General features: G+C 47.0%; 1 protein-coding gene across 1 annotated transcript in view; it reads left to right on the forward strand.

Annotated features, from left to right (window-relative positions):
- The first annotated feature begins 7,799 nt into the window (after positions 1-7,799).
- LOC143768104 (uncharacterized) overlaps positions 7,800-20,574 on the forward strand; it is a 29,968-nt gene continuing 17,193 nt past the window's right edge. The window contains exons 1-2 of the mRNA XM_077256792.1: positions 7,800-8,116; positions 8,979-11,349. Of these exons, the coding sequence (XP_077112907.1) occupies positions 9,202-11,349 (2,148 nt within the window). The 5' untranslated portion in view covers positions 7,800-8,116; positions 8,979-9,201. The remainder of the gene's footprint in view (positions 8,117-8,978; positions 11,350-20,574) is intronic.

Raw genomic sequence — 20,574 nt, forward strand, 5'->3', positions numbered from 1 at the left:
TTCCAGGTTGAAGTAGATGCTTCCGAGATCGGAGCAGGTGCAGTTTTGTCGCAGAAAGGTCCTGACTGCTCAGTGATGAGACCATGTGCGTTTTTCTCTCGAAAGTTTTCGCCCGCTGAGCGAAATTATGATGTTGGAAATCGGGAGCTCTTGGCCATGAAGTGGGCATTTGAGGAGTGGCGTCATTGGCTTGAGGGTGCTAGACACCAGGTGGTGGTTTTGACTGACCACAAAAATCTAATTTATCTTGAGTCAGCCAGGCGTCTGAATCCTAGACAGGCGCGCTGGTCGTTGTTTTTCTCTCGATTTAACTTTGTGGTTTCATATCTGCCTGGGTCTAAGAATGTGAGGGCGGATGCCCTCTCTAGGAGTTTTGAGCCTGACTCGCCTGGTGATTCCGAACCTACTGGCATCCTGAAGGATGGGGTGATATTGTCAGCTGTCTCCCCAGACCTGCGGCGCTCTTTGCAGGAGTTTCAGGTGGATAGGCCTGATCGCTGTCCGCCTGGTAGACTGTTTGTCCCTGATGACTGGACCAGTAGAGTTATTTCGGAGGTTCACTCTTCCGCGTTGGCAGGTCATCCTGGAATTTTTGGCACCAGGGATCTGGTGTCTAGATCCTTCTGGTGGCCTTCCTTGTCTCGAGATGTACGTATTTTTGTGCAGTCTTGTGATGTTTGTGCTCGGGCTAAGCCCTGCTGTTCCCGGGCCAGCGGGTTGTTGTTGCCCTTGCCTATTCCTAAGAGGCCTTGGACGCACATCTCTATGGACTTTATTTCTGACCTTCCTGTTTCTCGTAGGATGTCCGTCATCTGGGTGGTGTGTGACCGTTTTTCCAAGATGGTTCACTTGGTACCTTTGCCCAAATTGCCCTCCTCCTCTGAGCTGGTCCCTCTATTTTTTCAGAATGTTGTGCGTTTGCATGGTATTCCTGAGAATATAGTGTCTGACAGGGGTACTCAGTTTGTGTCTAGATTTTGGCGGGCGTTCTGTGCCAGGATGGGCATCGACTTGTCTTTTTCGTCTGCATTCCATCCTCAGACTAATGGCCAGACTGAGCGTACTAATCAGACCTTGGAGACTTACTTGAGGTGTTTTGTGTCCGCTGATCAGGACGATTGGCTTGATTTTTTGCCATTGGCAGAGTTTGCCCTTAACAATCGGGCCAGTTCTGCCACTTTGGTTTCTCCATTTTTTTGTAATTCAGGGTTTCACCCTCGCTTTTCGTCCGGTCAATTGGAGTCTTCGGATTGTCCTGGAGTAGATGCTGTGGTTGATAGAATGCATCAGATTTGGGGACAGGTTGTGGACAATCTGAAGTTGTCCCAGGAGAAGACTCAACAGTTCACTAATCGTCATCGGCGTGTCGGTCCTCGTCTTTGTGTTGGGGACTTGGTTTGGTTGTCTTCTCGATTTGTTCCTATGAAGGTCTCGTCTCCTAAGTTTAAGCCTCGGTTTATCGGCCCTTATAGGATTCTGGAGGTTCTCAATCCTGTGTCCTTTCGTTTGGACCTCCCAGCATCTTTTACTATTCATAATGTTTTTCATCGGTCATTGTTGCGGAGGTATGAGGTGCCGGTTGTTCCGTCTGCTGATCCTCCTGCTCCTGTGCTGGTTGAGGGTGAGTTGGCGTATGTGGTGGAAAAGATCTTGGACTCCCGTGTTTCCAGACGGAAACTTCAGTATCTGGTTAAGTGGAAAGGTTATGGTCAGGAGGATAATTCTTGGGTGACAGCATCTGATGTTCATGCTCCTGATTTGGTTCGTGCATTTCATAGTGCTCATCCAGATCGCCCTGGTGGTTCTGGTGAGGGTTCGGTGCCCCCTCCTTAAGGGGGGGGTACTGTTGTGAATTCTGTTTGTGGGCTCCCCCGGTGGTGTTTTATGGTAGTGCCACTTATTTGCCTTCTTCTATCCTTGATCACCTGTTGACACCCATTAGGGGAGTTTCCTATTTAAGGATGCTTGGCTGCTGGTCCTATGCCGGCCAACAATGTATCAGTAGCATTCTGTTGCATTCTCCTGCCTCAAGATCCTGTTCAGCTAAGTTGAATTTTGTTTCTTGTTAATGCTATTTTTGTCCAGCTATTTTGCAATGTGACTCTCTGTAGCTGGAAGCTCTCGTGGACTGAAATTGCCACTCCAGTGGCATGAGTTGTCACTGGAGTTTTAAAGTAATTTCAGGATGGTGTTTTTGAGTAGTGTTTTGAAGTTGACCGTGAAGTGACTCTTTCCTGTACTTCTGCTATTTAGTAAGCGGACCTCACTGTGCTAAATCTGCTGTTCATCCTACGTATGTCTTTTCCTCTTGACTCACCGTCAATATCTGTGGGGGGCTGCTATCTCCTTTTGGGGTTCATCTCTGGAGGTAAGGCAGGCCTGTATATTCCTCTGATAGGGGTAGTTAGATCTCCGGCTGGCGCGTGGTGTCTAGGGCATCGTAGGAAACACTCCCCGGCTACTTCCAGTGTCGTGTCAGGTTCAGGTCACGGTCACTTTAGTTCCCATCACCCGAGAGCTAGTCCGTTGTTATTTTGATTTCCCTGCCATTGGGAAAATCATAACACTGCTGGCCAAGGTGTGGCTCTTCTAGTTTGTAACCCCTGAGGGGGGGTTAAAGGTTACCTTTAAAATTGGTTCAATTAGGCTTCGGCCTACACTCTGCTCCTCCCGCAGAGCCTGGGCTCTAACACCGCCAGTTGGCGCCCAGGAGTCCTGGCTGCACAGAGCCAAACACCTCGACAATGTGTCAGTGGGGTTCAGCACCGCCAGCTGTTCCCCTGCTGTGTAGCCGGCAACGTGTCCTGCAAAAGCCACGCAGACACAAAGCTGCCGCCAGTGCAGGCTTCGGCCTACACTCTGCTCCCTCTACTCCTCCTGGTGACCCTGGGCTCTAACAACGCCAGTTGGGGCCCGGAAGTGCTGGCTGCACAGAGAAAAACACCAGCCAATGTGTCAGTGGGGTTCAGCACCGCCAGCTGTTCCCCTGCTGTGTAGCTGGCAACGTGTCCTGCAAAAGCCACGCAGACACAAGAACTGAAATTGAAGGGAACCTGTCCCCCCCCAGGCGTTTGTATGTATTACAGCCACCTTGTACAGCAGTCATGCTGCATTTGTGCAAGGTGGCTCATAAACTTATTCTCCTTGCACACGTGGAACTGAACACGTCTAAAATGTGTCCCCTGAGACCATTAAAACGTCACTCAGGTGTGACTTTCCTTTGTAATGACACGCTGCACCCCCCTTGGTAGCGCTGCCCGTCTTCTCACATCATTGTTTGGCTGGCTGCGCCTCTGCGGCCGCCCTGCCCGACACAACGCCCCTCGGTGTCTTATTTATTTTGACTGCGAGGGTGTGATTGACGGGTATGAGCAGTGCATATGTTCGCCTGTCACTCATCTCCTTCCGCCTTCTTCAGACTGTGCAGCTTCATGGCCGTGGCATGCGATAAGGGATCAGCTGACGCCGCACAGTCTGAAGCAGGTGTAAGGACCCGAGTGAGAGGCGAACATATGTACTGCGCAAGGCCATGAATCCCAGCCCCGCAGTGTGAAACAATGTAAAGACACTGCTGGGCTGGGATTCATGGGCATCGCGAACCGCACCAGCCGACATGAAATGATGTCAGAAGACGGGCAGCGCATGGCCAAGAGATAACGCAACAGCGCAGACTCCTGTACAGCAAAATGCGATGCTCAGGAGGCCGCGCCAAGCACCAAGGTGGTATTTTTGCCAGCTGTGCTGCATCTCATTAAGAAGGGAACTCCCTCCTCCAAGACAGTTTTGACTGTATAAGGGCCTAAATGTGGTACGTGTTTCATTCAGCGTGTGCAAGGAACAAAATTAAAAGAGCAACCTTTGACTTGGGCAGCTTTACTGCTGCCCAAGGTGTGTCTCTTATAGTTTGTAACACCTGAGGGGGGGTTAAAGGTTACCTTTAAAATTGGTTCAATTAGGCTTCGGCCTACATTCTGCTCCCTCTCTTCCTGCTGTCCCTGGGCTCTAACACTGCCAGTTGGTGCCCGGAAGTGCTGGCTGCACAGAGCCAAACACCCGCCACTCTGTCAGTGGGGTTCAGCACCGCCAGCTGTTCCCCTGCTGTGTAGCTGGCAACGTGTGCTGCAAAAGCCACGCAGACACAAAGCTGCCGCCAGTGCAGGCTTCGGCCTACACTCTGCTCCCTCTCCTCCTGCTGACCCTGGGCTCTAACACCGCCAGTTGGCGCCCGGAAGTGCTAGCTGCACAGAGCAAAACACCCGCCAATGTATCAGTGGGGTTCAGCACCGCCAGCTGTTCCCCTGCTGTGTAGCTGGCAACGTGTCCTGCAAATGCCACGCAGACACAACAGACCTCCAAATGCCTCCAGTGCAGGCTTCGGCCTACACTCTGCTCCCCCTGCTGACCCTTTGCTTCAACCCCACTAGTTGGGGCTGTAAGAAGACAAGCTTGAATAGGTCCCCATCCTGGTTCCAGTACCGTCAGCTGGTTCCGGGCAGAGCCTTTGGCTTAGGTGCCTCCCTCTGGGTATCCGAGTTCCACCAACGTCAGGTGGTCCTTGGTAGTGCTTTCAGGCACGGGTACCTCCTGCTTAGTAACCGGGTTCCAGTAACGTCAGCTGGTCCTCGGTAGTTCCATTGGCTCTTGGACCTTCGGCTACCCATCCGGGTTCCAGTACCGTCAGCTGGTTCTCGGCAGTGTCTTTTGCTCTTGTACCTTCTGCTCCCCATCCTGGTTCCAGTACTGTCAGCTGGTTCCGGGCAGAGCCTTTGGCTTAGGTGCCTCCCTCTGGGTATCCGAGTTCCACCAACGTCAGGTGGTCCTTGGTAGTGCTTTCAGGCACGGGTACCTCCTGCTTAGTAACCGGGTTCCAGTAACGTCAGCTGGTCCTCGGTAGTTCCATTGGCTCTTGGACCTTCGAGTAGCCATCCGAGTTCCAGTTCCATCAGCTGTTTCTCGGCATTTTCTCAGCCTTCTTGTACCTTCTGCTACATTTCCAAGTTCAAGACCCTAAAGATGATGACCCGGAAGACCACCCCTAAGATGACGACGACACCAGAGACGACAACCACTGAGATGACGACGAACCTGGAGACGATGACCCTGAAGACCACCCCGATGACGACGACCCCAGAGACGACGACACTGGAGACGACGACGACATGGGAGACCGAGAAGCAGAAGAACAAGAGGCTGCAGAACAAAGAGCAGAAGAACATTAAGCATAACACAAAATATCAGAGCAAAAGATATTATCTAAATTATAAGCAGAAGAAGACTAAGCAGTGTATGGGGGTGAGTCCGTTACTCCTCGTGGTGCCCCTGGATAAAGCCTGATGCTGCAGGCCAAACTGAACGCGGACAAATGTAACTCTTTTGTGACAGGCAGAACGGAAGGTGTAATCTTCAAACTTTTATAGATAACAACTACGGGAATGCCTGTCACAAATAAGAATATGATGAAGAACTTGAATATGAAGAAGAATAAGAGTTAAATAAAAAGAATATGAACAATGTAACCAAAAAAAATTATAGGTAGAAGATGAAGAAGAAGATGAATAATGTGAAGAAGAAGTTGATGTCAAAGATGCTGATGATGATGAAGAATAAAGTGTGGGAGAAGTAAAAAAGAGGGTGAAGGGCGTGGAAGTAGTGAAACATCAATATCTGACAAAATAAAAAAAATCTTAACATAGTCAATATCTTTGTAACTCCGTAAGTCTTAAAAAAAAAATTAAAATTCCTGCTATTCTATTTGATTGGGCTAAACCTCTATGCCTTTAATGTCTCCGCCACCTCCCCCAATACATCCTACATTATTCTTAGTTGTTTTCCTTCATGTAAAATGAACCTACAAGGAAAGAAAGGGTTTATTTTAATTCCGATATTTTCGTCCCATTCACTTGCATTGGTATCGGGTATCGGAATCGGCGAGATCCGATACTTTGCCGGTATCGGCCGATACTTTCCGATACCGATACTTTCCGATATCGGAAGGTATCGCTCAACACTAATGATAACATGAATAATGGGACAACTAGTCTGGGGAAAACAACATCCCTACGACAAGTCACCCACAAACTGGCATATCGCCACTGTAGTTATAAAAAAAAAATGTTAGCATATGCAGTAAGACAATAAAAAGGGCTTGTTAGTAGAGTTGAGCGAAACGGATCGGTCATTTTCATAAGTCGCCGACTTTTGGCAAAGTCGGCGTCTCATGAAACCCGACCCGGTCCCTGTGTGGGGTCGGCCATGCGGTACGCGACTTTCGCACCAAAGTCGCGTTTCAATGATGCTAAAAGCGCCATTTCTCAGCCAATGAAGGTGGACGCAGAGTGTGGGCAGCGTGATGACATAGATCTCAGTCCCCACCATCTTAGAGAAGGGCATTGCAGTGATTGGCTTGCTTTCTGCGGCGTCACAGGGGCTATAAAGGGGCGTTCCCGCCGACCGCCATCTTACTGCTGCTGATCTTAGCGTAGGGAGAGGTTGCTGCCGCTTCGTCAGAAGCAGGGATAGTGTTAGGCAGGGTACATTCACCCCCAAACCGCTTGTGCTGTAGCAATTTCCACTGTCCAACACCACCTTTTGTTTGCAGGGACAGTGGAAGCTACATTTTTTTTTCCTCAGCGCTGTAGCTCATTGGGCTGCCCTAGAAGGCTCCCTGATAGCTGCGTTGCTGTGTGTGTACGCCGCTGTGCAAACCAACTGCTTTTTTCAAAGCACAAATCCTGTTGTTCCTTCCTTTCTGCACAGCTATCTTGTTTGTTTGTCCACACTTTTGTGTGCAGCAGTCCTTTTTATAGCTGCCTGCCATACTTTTCTGAGATTACTGCAGGGAGATAAAGATTGGCAAGTCTGCCTCTGTGCCAGTGCTGTGTGTGGCATCTGTCTCTCATTGTGTGCCACAGAAAACCTAGTGTGTAATACTGGGCCATTTTTTTTTTTTTAATTCTCCCTGAAAAAAATAAATAAATAGTGGGAGATAAAGATTGTCAAGTCTGCCTCTGTGCCAGTGCTGTGTGCGGCATCTGTCTCTCATTGTGTGCCACAGAAAACCTAGTGTGTAATACTGGGCCATTTTTTTTTAATTCTCCCTGAAAAAAATAAATAAATAGTGGGAGATAAAGATTGTCAAGTCTGCCTCTGTGCCAGTGCTGTGTGTGGCATCTGTCTCTCATTGTGTGCCACAGAAAACCTAGTGTGTAATACTGGGCCATTTTTTTTTAATTCTCCCTGAAAAAAATAAATAAATAGTGGGAGATAAAGATTGTCAAGTCTGCCTCTGTGCCAGTGCTGTGTGTGGCATCTGTCTCTCATTGTGTGCCACAGAAAACCTAGTGTGTAATACTGGGCCATTTTTTTTTTTAATTCTCCCTGAAAAAAATAAATAAATAGTGGGAGATAAAGATTGGCAAGTCTGCCTCTGTGCCAGTGCTGTGTGTGGCATCTGTCTCTCATTGTGTGCCACAGAAAACCTAGTGTGTAATACTGGGCCATTTTTTTTTTTTTTATTCTCCCTGAAAAAAAAAAAAATAGTGGGAGATAAAGATTGGCAAGTCTGCCTCTGTGCCAGTGCTGTGTGTGGCATCTGTCTCTCATTGTGTGCCACAGAAAACCTAGTGTGTAATACTGGGACATTTTTTTATTTTTTTTTAATTCTCCCTGAAAAAAAATAAATAAATAGTGGGAGATAAAGATTGGCAAGTCTGCCTCTGTGCCAGTGCTGTGTGTGGCATCTGTCTCTCATTGTGTGCCACAGAAGACCTAGTGTGTAATACTGGTCCATTTTTTTTTTTTAATTCTCCCTGAAAAAAATAAATAAATAGTGGGAGATAAAGATTGGCAAGTCTGCCTCTGTGCCAGTGCTGTGTGTGGCATCTGTCTCTCATTGTGTGCCACAGAAAACCTAGTGTGTAATACTGGGCCTTTTTTTTTTTTAATTCTCCCTGAAAAAAAAAAAAAAATAGTGGGAGATAAAGATTGGCAAGTCTGCCTCTGTGCCAGTGCTGTGTGTGGCATCTGTCTCTCATTGTGTGCCACAGAAAACCTAGTGTGTAATACTGGGACATTTTTTTATTTTTTTTAATTCTCCCTGAAAAAAAAAAAATAAATAGTGGGAGATAAAGATTGGCAAGTCTGCCTCTGTGCCAGTGCTGTGTGTGGCATCTGTCTCTCATTGTGTGCCACAGAAAACCTAGTGTGTAATACTGGTCCATTTTTTTTTTTAATTCTCCCTGAAAAAAATAAATAAATAGTGGGAGATAAAGATTGGCAAGTCTGCCTCTGTGCCAGTGCTGTGTGTGGCATCTGTCTCTCATTGTGTGCCACAGAAAACCTAGTGTGTAATACTGGGCCATTTTTATTTTTTTTTTAAGTCTCCCTGAAAAAATAAATAAATAGTGGGAGATAAAGATTGGCAAGTCTGCCTCTGTGCCAGTGCTGTGTGTGGCATCTGTCTCTCATTGTGTGCCACAGAAAACCTAGTGTGTAATACTGGGCCATTTTTTTTTTTTTATTCTCCCTGAAAAAAAAAATAAATAGTGGGAGATAAAGATTGGCAAGCCTGCCTCTGTGCCAGTGCTGTGTGTGGCATCTGTCTCTCATTGTGTGCCACAGAAAACCTAGTGTGTAATACTGGGCCTTTTTTTTTTTTTTTTTTAAATTCTCCCTGAAAAAAAAAATATATAGTGGGAGATAAAGATTGGCAAGTCTGCCTCTGTGCCAGTGCTGTGTGTGGCATCTGTCTCTCATTGTGTGCCACAGAAAACCTAGTGTGTAATACTGGGCCATTTTTTATTTTTTTTTAAGTCTCCCTGAAAAAAAAAAAATAGAGAGAGATAAAGATTGGCAAGTCTGCCTCTGTGCCAGTGCTGTGTGTGGCATCTGTCTCATTGTGTGCCACAGAAAACCTAGTGTGTAATACTGGGCCATTTTTTAAAAATTTTTTTAATTCTCCCTGAAAAAAAAAAAAATAGTGGGAGATTAAGATTGGCATTTCTGCTTGAGTGCCGGTCCTGTGTGTGCCATCTGTCTCAAATTATTGGGGCACAGAAAACCTAGTGTGTAACATTGGGCCTGGTTTTCCTTTCAGTGTCAGCCACCTATAAAGGTGTATATAAATCCTACAGAAGTTAGAGTTCACCTTATAAGTTGTTTTACAGTAACAAATACTGTTACTTTGGTTACGTTTTGCAAACAATGAGGAAGTCTGGTGGAAGAGGTCGTGGCCGTGGGCGGTCATTGTCAGCTGGTAATGATGGTAGTGGTGGTGGAGCATCAGGTGGTCGTGGTAAAAGCAGTACAGCACCTAAGTCTCGAGTTGTTGAGCCAGGTTCGTCGTCTGGCTACACAAGGCCTCGAACGCTCCCTTTTCTGGGAGTAGGAAAACCGCTTTTAAAGCCGGAGCAGCAAGAACAAGTTTTGGCTTTCCTTGCTGACTCAGCCTCTAGCTCTTTTGCCTCCACTTCTGAAAGTGCTAAATGTAAAAGCAGCGCATCGTTAGTGGATGTTCACAGTCAGGGACAAGTCGCTTCCTTGTCTTCTTCACCCAGAACAAGAGAGAAGGATGCGTCAGGAGACACAACGGGTTACTCCATGGAGCTCTTTACACATACCGTTCCTGGGTTAGACAGTGAAACAGTTAACAGGCCATGCCCATTAGAAGTTGAATCGGACATGGAGTGCACTGATGCACAGCCACAGCCAGATTACTATGCTGTTCCTTTGACTCAGACCAGAACATTGCCCTCGCAGTGTACTGAGCCAGAATCAAACCCAGCTGAGACTATGGTGCCCCGTCACGAACGCTATACCACCGGCTTACACGGTGACACAGACGAAGTTGCACACGAGATAGAAGAGGAGGTCATAGATGACCCAGTTGTTGACCCCGATTGGCAGCCATTGGGGGAACAGGGTGCAGGCGGCAGTAGTTCTGAAGTGGAGGAGGAGGGGGAGCCGCAGCAGGCATCAACATCACAACAGGTTCCATCTGCCGGGCCCGTATCTGGCCAAAAACGCATGGCAAAACCAAAACCAGTTGGAGGACAGCGTGGCCATCCGGTTAAAGAAGCTCAGTCTGCAATGCCTGAAAAGGTATCCGATAGTAGAAAGAGTGCAGTCTGGCATTTTTTTAAACAACATCCAAATGATCAGCGCAAAGTCATCTGTCAAAAATGTTCAACTACCTTAAGCAGAGGTCAGAATCTTAAAAGTCTAAATACAAGTTGCATGCATAGACATTTAACCACCATGCATTTGCAAGCCTGGACTAACTACCAAACGTGCCTAAAGGTTGCAGCACCCTCGGCCAATGAAGCTAGTCAGCAACGCTACATCCCTTCCCTCACTGTAAGCCCACCATTTCCCGCACCACCTGCAGTATCTGTGCAGCTTTTGTCTCCAGGCCAAAGCAGTCAGGGAATCACCAGGTTCGTAGTAGGAAACACTGCATGTAGGGCACCGGCAAGAATACCATCTCCAACCCTCTCTCAGTCTGCCATGTCCACCGGCACCACCGCTAGTTCCACGATCTCCAGCTCTCCAGTCCAGCTCACCCTACATGAGACTCTTGTTAGGAAAAGGAAGTACTCATCCTCGCATCCGCGTACACAGGGTTTGAATGCCCACATTGCTAGACTAATCTCATTAGAGATGATGCCCTACCGGTTAGTTGAAAGCGAAGCTTTCAAAGCGTTGATGGACTACGCTGTACCACGCTACGAGCTACCCAGTCGACACTTCTTTTCTAGAAAAGCCATCCCAGCCCTCCAACAGCATGTTAAAGACCGCATCGTCCATGCACTCAGGCAGTCTGTGACTACAAAGGTGCACCTGACAACAGATGCATGGACCAGTAGGCATGGCCAGGGACGTTACGTGTCCATCACGGCACACTGGGTGAATGTGGTGGATGCAGGGTCCACAGGGGACAGCAATATTGGGACAGTTCTGCCTAGCCCACGGTCAAGGAAACAGTTGGCTGTAGGCGTTCGCCCCCCCTCCTCCTCTTCCTCGTCCTCCTGCAGAAGCGAGAGCTCGTCCACAGACCGCAGTCGCACATCCACTCCATCCGCAGCTGCCACTGTTGCACACCAGGTGTGCCATTATGGGACAGCTAGTGGCAAGCGTCAGCAGGCTGTATTGGCAATGAAGTGTTTGGGCGACAACAGACACACCGCGGAAGTTCTGTCCGAGTTCTTGCAGAATGAAACTCAGTCATGGCTGGGCACTGTACATCTTGAGGCAGGCAAGGTAGTGAGTGATAACGGAAGGAATTTCATGGCTGCCATAGCCCTTTCCCAACTGAAACACATTCCTTGCCTGGCTCACACCTTAAACCTGGTGGTGCAGTGCTTCCTGAAAAGTTATCCGGGGTTACCCGACCTGCTCCTCAAAGTGCGCAGACTTTGCTCGCATATCCGCCGTTCGCCCGTACACTCCAGCCATATACAAACAAGGAAAACAAATACAGCACAACCTAGTAAAACCTCCTATCATGATGGCATAAGATATTGTATATAAGAGGTAACAAGTGCCTGTATAATGAATGTCTAGGGACACACCAATTGCTAAAGCAACAAACTACCAAAAAAATGGTGCAAGAAAATGTCCAAAATGTACAAAAATCTTTATTAAATAAATATAAAAGATATAACAACAAGGAATGCAGAAATGGTGGATAAAAGATGCAGGTAACATGTACCGTATGTCTGGAGATAAATGGCACCTCACCACAAGTCAGCAGACAGGCAGAGCATAACATAATTTGCTTACTGCTACATTTTTAGGACTCAATAAGTATGCCATAAATGGAACACAAAAAAAAAAAAAAAAAATTTGTGAACCAGCCAGTACGTATCACATGATATAAGTATACAATGTAAACTAAAGGAGTCCTACCAGCTGCTGTCCTGGGGAGAGCGCATCCACTCCAGACCCACCCCAACGCGCGTTTCGGCGATGTCCTTCCTCAGGGGGCCTGAGGAAGGACATCGCCGAAACGCGCGTTGGGGTGGGTCTGGAGTGGATGCGCTCTCCCCAGGACAGCAGCTGGTAGGACTCCTTTAGTTTACATTGTATACTTATATCATGTGATACGTACTGGCTGGTTCACAAATTTTTTTTTTTTTATTTTTTTTTTTTTGTGTTCCATTTATGGCATACTTATTGAGTCCTAAAAATGTAGCAGTAAGCAAATTATGTTATGCTCTGCCTGTCTGCTGACTTGTGGTGAGGTGCCATTTATCTCTAGACATACGGTACATGTTACCTGCATCTTTTATCCACCATTTCTGCATTCCTTGTTGTTATATCTTTTATATTTATTTAATAAAGATTTTTGTACATTTTGGACATTTTCTTGCACCATTTTTTTGGTAGTTTGTTACTCCAGCCATATGCAGAACTATCAGCGGTCTTTGAACATTCCCCAGCATCACCTAATCATCGACGTTGCAACAAGGTGGAACTCCACACTGCACATGCTTCAGAGACTGTGCGAACAGAGGCGTGCTGTTATGTATTTGTGGGAGGATACACGGGCAGGCAGTTGGATGGCAGACATGGAGTTGTCAGGTGTGCAGTGGTCGAAGCTACAAGACCTGTGTCAAGTCCTTCAGTGTTTTGAGGAATGCACACGGCTGGTTAGTGCAGACAACGCCATAATAAGCATGAGCATCCCCCTAATGCGTCTGCTGATGCAAAGTTTGACGCACATAAAGGAGCAGGCGTCTGCAGCCGAGGAAGAGGAAAGCCTTGATGACAGTCAGCCATTGTCTGGTCAGGGCCGTGTAGAGGACGCGGTAGCGGGCGAAGAGGATGAGGAGGACGAGGAGGATGATGGGGATGAGTACTTTTTTAATGAGGAAGCTTCTCCTGGGCCAACAGAAATTAGTGGCGTTGCAAGGCCGGGTTCTGTTTTTTTAAGGGAGACAAGTGACGTAGATTTGCCTGTAACTGCCCCTCAAACCAGCACAACCGCAGATTTGACAACTGGAACTTTGGCCCACATGGCGGATTATGCCTTATGTATCCTCAAAAGGGACCCACGCATTATTAAAATGATGACCGATGACGATTTCTGGTTGGCCTGCATCCTTGACCCTTGCTATAAAGGCAAATTGCAAAATATTATGCCATATGAGAACCTCGAACAAATATTAGCAACCAAACAAGCTACTCTTGTAGACCGTTTGATTCAGGCATTCCCAGCACACAGCGCCGGTGATGGTTCTCACACAAGCTGCAGGGGGCTACAGGGCAGAGGTGTTAGAGGTGCACAAATCAGAAGTGGCGTTGGACAGAGGGGTTTTCTGACCAGGTTGTGGAGTGATTTCGCAATGACCGCAGACAGGACAGGTACTGCAGCATCTATTCAAAGTGACAGGAGACAACATTTGTCCAGTATGGTTACTAACTATTTTTCATCCCTTATCGATGTTCTCCCTCAACCGTCATTCCCATTTGATTACTGGGCATCCAAATTAGACACCTGGCCTGAATTGGCAGAATATGCATTGCAGGAGCTTGCTTGCCCAGCAGCTAGTGTGCTATCAGAAAGAGTATTCAGTGCTGCTGGTTCAATATTAACCGAAAAAAGGACTCGTCTGGCTACCCAAAATGTGGATGATCTGTTATGGTTCTCAATGGCAAGAGAACATAGCCCAGCATACATAGGAACTAGCTCTTGGAAGGATGGAAACTTAAACTGACCATGAACTAAACCTGCCGCACAACTAACAGTAGCCGGGTAGCGTAGCCTGCGTTTTATCCCTAGACGCCCAGCGCCGGCCGGAGGACTAACTAATCCTGGCAGAGGAAAATATAGTCCTGGCTCACCTCTAGAGAAATTTCCCCGAAAGGCAGACAGAGGCCCCCACATATATTGGCGGTGATTTAAGATGAAAATGACAAACGTAGTATGAAAATAGGTTTAGCAAAATCGAGGTCCGCTTACTAGATAGCAGGAAGACAGAAAGAGTACTTTCATGGTCAGCTGAAAACCCTATCAATACACCATCCTGAAATTACTTTAAGACTCTAGTATTAACTCATAACATCAGAGTGGCAATTTCAGATCACAAGAGCTTTCCAAACACAGAAACGAAACTGCAGCTGTGAACTGGAACAAAATGCAAAAAACAAACAAGGACAAAAGTCCGACTTAGCTGGAAGTTGTCTGGTAGCAGGAACATGCACAGAAAGGCTTCTGATTACAATGTTGACCGGCATGGAAGTGACAGAGGAGCAAGGTTAAATAGCGACTCCCACATCCTGATGGGAACAGGTGAACAGAGGGGATGATGCACACAAGTTCAATTCCACCAGTGGCCACCGGGGGAGCCCAAAATCCAATTTCACAACAGTACCCCCCCCTCAAGGAGGGGGCACCGAACCCTCACCAGAACCACCAGGGCGATCAGGATGAGCCCTATGAAAGGCACGGACCAGATCGGAGGCATGAACATCAGAGGCAGTCACCCAAGAATTATCCTCCTGACCGTATCCCTTCCATTTGACCAGATACTGGAGTTTCCGTCTGGAAACACGGGAGTCCAAGATTTTTTCCACAACGTACTCCAACTCGCCCTCAACCAACACCGGAGCAGGAGGCTCAACGGAAGGCACAACCGGTACCTCATACCTGCGCAACAATGACCGATGAAAAACATTATGAATAGAAAAAGATGCAGGGAGGTCCAAACGGAAGGACACAGGGTTAAGAATCTCCAATATCTTGTACGGGACGATGAACCGAGGCTTAAACTTAGGAGAAGAAACCCTCATAGGGACAAAACGAGAAGACAACCACACCAAGTCCCCGACACAAAGCCGAGGACCAACCCGACGCCGGCGGTTGGCAAAAAGCTGAGTCTTCTCCTGGGACAACTTCAAATTGTCCACCACCTGCCCCCAAATCTGATGCAACCTCTCCACCACAGCATCCACTCCAGGACAATCCGAAGATTCCACCTGACCGGAGGAAAATCGAGGATGAAACCCCGAATTACAGAAAAAAGGAGACACCAAGGTGGCAGAGCTGGCCCGATTATTGAGGGCAAACTCCGCTAAAGGCAAAAAAGCAACCCAATCATCCTGATCTGCAGACACAAAACACCTCAAATATGTCTCCAAAGTCTGATTCGTCCGCTCGGTCTGGCCATTAGTCTGAGGATGGAAAGCAGACGAGAAAGACAAATCTATGCCCATCCTAGCACAGAATGCCCGCCAAAATCTAGACACGAATTGGGTTCCTCTGTCAGAAACGATATTCTCCGGAATACCATGCAAACGAACCACATTTTGAAAAAACAGAGGAACCAACTCGGAAGAAGAAGGCAACTTAGGCAGGGGAACCAAATGGACCATCTTAGAGAAACGGTCACACACCACCCAGATGACAGACATCTTCTGAGAAACAGGAAGATCCGAAATAAAATCCATCGAGATGTGCGTCCAAGGCCTCTTCGGGATAGGCAAGGGCAACAACAATCCACTAGCCCGAGAACAACAAGGCTTGGCCCGAGCACAAACGTCACAAGACTGCACAAAGCCTCGTACATCTCGTGACAGGGAAGGCCACCAGAAGGACCTTGCCACCAAATCCCTGGTACCAAAGATTCCAGGATGACCTGCCAACGCAGAAGAATGAACCTCAGAAATGACTTTACTGGTCCAATCATCAGGAACAAACAGTCTACCAGGTGGGCAACGATCAGGTCTATCCGCCTGAAAATCCTGCAAGGCCCGCCGCAGGTCTGGAGAAACGGCAGACAATATCACTCCATCCTTAAGGATACCTGTAGGTTCAGAATTACCAGGGGAGTCAGGCTCAAAACTCCTAGAAAGGGCATCCGCCTTAACATTCTTAGAACCCGGTAGGTATGACACCACAAAATTAAACCGAGAGAAAAACAACGACCAGCGCGCCTGTCTAGGATTCAGGCGTCTGGCGGACTCAAGATAAATTAAATTTTTGTGGTCGGTCAATACCACCACCTGATGTCTAGCCCCCTCAAGCCAATGACGCCACTCCTCAAAAGCCCACTTCATGGCCAAAAGCTCCCGATTCCCAATATCATAATTCCGCTCGGCGGGCGAAAATTTACGAGAAAAAAAAGCACAAGGTTTCATCACGGAGCAGTCGGAACTTCTTTGCGACAAAACCGCCCCAGCTCCGATTTCAGAAGCGTCGACCTCAACCTGAAAAGGAAGAGCAACATCAGGCTGACGCAACACAGGGGCGGAAGAAAAGCGGCGCTTAAGCTCCCGAAAGGCCTCCACAGCATCAGGGGACCAATCAGCAACATCAGCACCCTTCTTAGTCAAATCAGTCAATGGTTTAACAACATCAGAAAAACCAGCAATAAATCGACGATAAAAGTTAGCAAAGCCCAAAAATTTCTGAAGACTCTTAAGAGAAGAGGGTTGCGTCCAATCACAAATAGCCCGAACCTTGACAGGATCCATCTCGATGGAAGAGGGGGAAAAAATGTATCCCAAGAAGGAAATCTTTTGAACCCCAAAAACGCACTTAGAACCCTTCACACACAAGGAATTAGACCGCAAAACCTGAAAAACCCTCCTGACCTGCTGGACATGAGAGTCCCAGTCATCCGAAAAAATCAGAATATCATCCAGATACACGATCATAAATTTATCCAAATAATCACGGAAAATGTCATGCATAAAGGACTGAAAGACTGAAGGGGCATTTGAAAGGCCAAAAGGCATCACCAAATACTCAAAGTGGCCCTCGGGCGTATTAAATGCGGTTTTCCACTCATCCCCCTGCTTAATTCGCACCAAATTATACGCCCCACGGAGATCTATCTTAGAGAACCACTTGGCCCCCTTTATGCGAGCAAACAAATCAGTCAGCAATGGCAACGGATATTGATATTTAACCGTGATTTTATTCAAAAGCCGATAATCAATACACGGCCTCAAAGAGCCATCTTTCTTAGACACAAAGAAAAAACCGGCTCCTAAGGGAGATGACGAAGGACGAATATGTCCCTTTTCCAAGGACTCCTTTATATATTCTCGCATAGCAGCATGTTCAGGCACAGACAGATTAAATAAACGACCCTTAGGGTATTTACTACCCGGAATCAAATCTATGGCACAATCGCACTCCCGGTGCGGAGGTAATGAACCAAGCTTAGGTTCTTCAAAAACGTCACGATAGTCAGACAAGAATTCAGGAATCTCAGAGGGAATAGATGACGAAATGGAAACCAAAGGTACGTCCCCATGCATCCCCTTACATCCCCAGCTTAACACAGACATAGCGTTCCAGTCGAGGACTGGGTTATGAGATTGCAGCCATGGCAATCCAAGCACCAACACATCATGTAGATTATACAGCACAAGAAAGCGAATAATCTCCTGATGATCCGGATTAATTCGCATAGTTACTTGTGTCCAGTATTGTGGTTTATTACTAGCCAATGGGGTGGAGTCAATCCCCTTCAGAGGTATAGGAGTTTCAAGAGGCTCTAAATCATACCCACAGCGTTTGGCAAAGGACCAATCCATAAGACTCAAAGCGGCGCCAGAGTCGACATAGGCATCCGCGGTAATAGATGATAAAGAACAAATCAGGGTCACAGATAGAATAAACTTAGACTGAAAAGTGCCAATTGAAACTGACTTATCAAGCTTCTTAGTACGCTTAGAGCATGCTGATATAACATGAGTTGAATCACCACAATAAAAGCACAACCCATTTTTTCGTCTAAAATTCTGCCGTTCGCTTCTGGACAGAATTCTATCACATTGCATATTCTCTGGCGTCTTCTCAGTAGACACCGCCAAATGGTGCACAGGTTTGCGCTCCCGCAGACGTCTATCGATCTGGATAGCCATTGTCATGGACTCATTCAGACCCGCAGGCACAGGGAACCCCACCATAACATCCTTAACGGCATCAGAGAGACCCTCTCTGAAATTCGCCGCCAGGGCGCACTCATTCCACTGAGTAAGCACAGACCATTTACGGAATTTTTGGCAGTATATTTCAACTTCATCTTGCCCCTGAGATAGGGACATCAAGGCTTTTTCCGCCTGAAGCTCTAAATGAGGTTCCTCATAAAGCAACCCCAAGGCCAGAAAAAACGCATCCACATTGAGCAACGCAGGATCCCCTGGAGGCAATGCAAAAGCCCAATCTTGAGGGTCGCCCCGGAGCAAGGAAATCACAATCCTGACCTGCTGAGCAGGATCTCCAGCAGAGCGAGATTTCAGGGACAAAAACAACTTGCAATTATTTTTGAAATTTTGAAAGCAAGATCTATTCCCCGAGAAAAATTCAGGCAAAGGAATTCTAGGTTCAGATATAGGAACATGAACAACAAAATCTTGTAAATTTTGAACTTTCGTGGTGAGATTATTCAAACCTGCAGCTAAACTCTGAATATCCATTTTAAACAGGTGAACACAGAGCCATTCCAGGATTAGAAGGAGAGAGAGAGAGGAAGGCTGCAATATAGGCAGACTTGCAAGTGATTCAATTGAAAGCACACTCAGAACTGAAGGAAAAAAAAAAAAAAATTTTTCAGCAGACTTCTTTTTTCTCTCCTTTCTCTGCCAATTAATTTAACCCTTTGTGGGCCGGTCAAACTGTTATGGTTCTCAATGGCAAGAGAACATAGCCCAGCATACATAGGAACTAGCTCTTGGAAGGATGGAAACTTAAACTGACCATGAACTAAACCTGCCGCACAACTAACAGTAGCCGGGTAGCGTAGCCTGCGTTTTATCCCTAGACGCCCAGCGCCGGCCGGAGGACTAACTAATCCTGGCAGAGGAAAATATAGTCCTGGCTCACCTCTAGAGAAATTTCCCCGAAAGGCAGACAGAGGCCCCCACATATATTGGCGGTGATTTAAGATGAAAATGACAAACGTAGTATGAAAATAGGTTTAGCAAAATCGAGGTCCGCTTACTAGATAGCAGGAAGACAGAAAGGGTACTTTCATGGTCAGCTGAAAACCCTATCAATACACCATCCTGAAATTACTTTAAGACTCTAGTATTAACTCATAACATCAGAGTGGCAATTTCAGATCACAAGAGCTTTCCAGACACAGAAACGAAACTGCAGCTGTGAACTGGAACAAAATGCAAAAAACAAACAAGGACAAAAGTCCGACTCAGCTGGAAGTTGTCTGGTAGCAGGAACATGCACAGAAAGGCTTCTGATTACAATGTTGACCGGCATGGAAGTGACAGAGGAGCAAGGTTAAATAGCGACTCCCACATCCTGATGGGAACAGGTGAACAGAGGGGATGATGCACACAAGTTCAATTCCACCAGTGGCCACCGGGGGAGCCCAAAATCCAATTTCACAACAATGATCTAACCTTCATTAAAATGAACCACTCTTGGATTTCAAATTATTTTGCCCCACCTTTCCCGGCTGACACCTAGCTTTCCTATAAAAAGGTCTTGCTTGTGGACTGGTCTTACTGAGTGTTCCAATCTTTTAATTTGCAGCAGCTGTTTGTCCAGCATACGACATGTTTACACCTCCCTCAATGGGAAAACTACCCCCACGGGGCCGTGGTCTCGCCACTTGGCGCAAGCACCCGTTAGAGTGCCGTTTGTCTGAAGAGGTGGGTGTGCCCGCTTTTGGTCGACGGCACTGCCACTGGGTCCCTCATAGTACAATAAAGTGTCTCTGGCGGTGGTGGCGCGCACCCAACGTCAGACACACCGTTGTAACATGAGGGGCCCTGGGACGGTACCACCGGCCAAAAGAGAGTTCACCCCCCCCAGCTCCAACTGTGCTCTACCACATGCAAAATTATCTCTCACAGCTCCACCAATGTTTAGTCTATGCGCTGACATCATTCAATGCCTGGCACTGACAATACCAATTTGTTGACATCTATGATGCTAGTTAAAATAGTCTGGGTCAGTGTCCTATATTGACACCAGTAAATACTTACTGCCAAATTACTATGTCAGAAACTCAGCAGATGAGCCCACCCCTGTACCTAAGTATGCCACACTTTTGTTTTTTTGTTTTGTTGTTTTGCGAGACATTAACATCTATTTATTTTTTGGGAGTACTAACTGTGTCAGACACTCCTTGCAATCGTCCTCCGCTGACCACACCAATGCTGCCTGTGTACCCATGTAACCTATTTAAAACTGCATAGAGCCTATTTTTATTTATTTTAGGCCCAGTAAGCCTGTCTGCGGTCGCTCCTTGCAATCCTCCTCCACTGACCACAACAATGCTGCCTGTGTACCCATGTAACCTATTTAAAACTGCATAGAGCCTATTTTTATTTATTTTAGGCCCAGTAAGCCTGTCTGCGGTCCCTCCTTGCAATCCTCCTCCACTGACCACACCAATGCTGCCTGTGTACCCATGTAACCTATTTAAAACTGCATAGAGCCTATTTTTATTTATTTTAGGCCCAGTAAGCCTGTCTGCGGTCCCTCCTTGCAATCCTCCTCCACTGACCACACCAATGCTGCCTGTGTACCCATGTAACCTATTTAAAACTACATAGAGCCTATTTTTATTTATTTTAGGCCCAGTAAGCCTGTCTGCG

This window comes from Ranitomeya variabilis, chromosome 4 (assembly GCF_051348905.1).
Source record: "Ranitomeya variabilis isolate aRanVar5 chromosome 4, aRanVar5.hap1, whole genome shotgun sequence".
NCBI lineage: Eukaryota > Metazoa > Chordata > Amphibia > Anura > Dendrobatidae > Ranitomeya > Ranitomeya variabilis.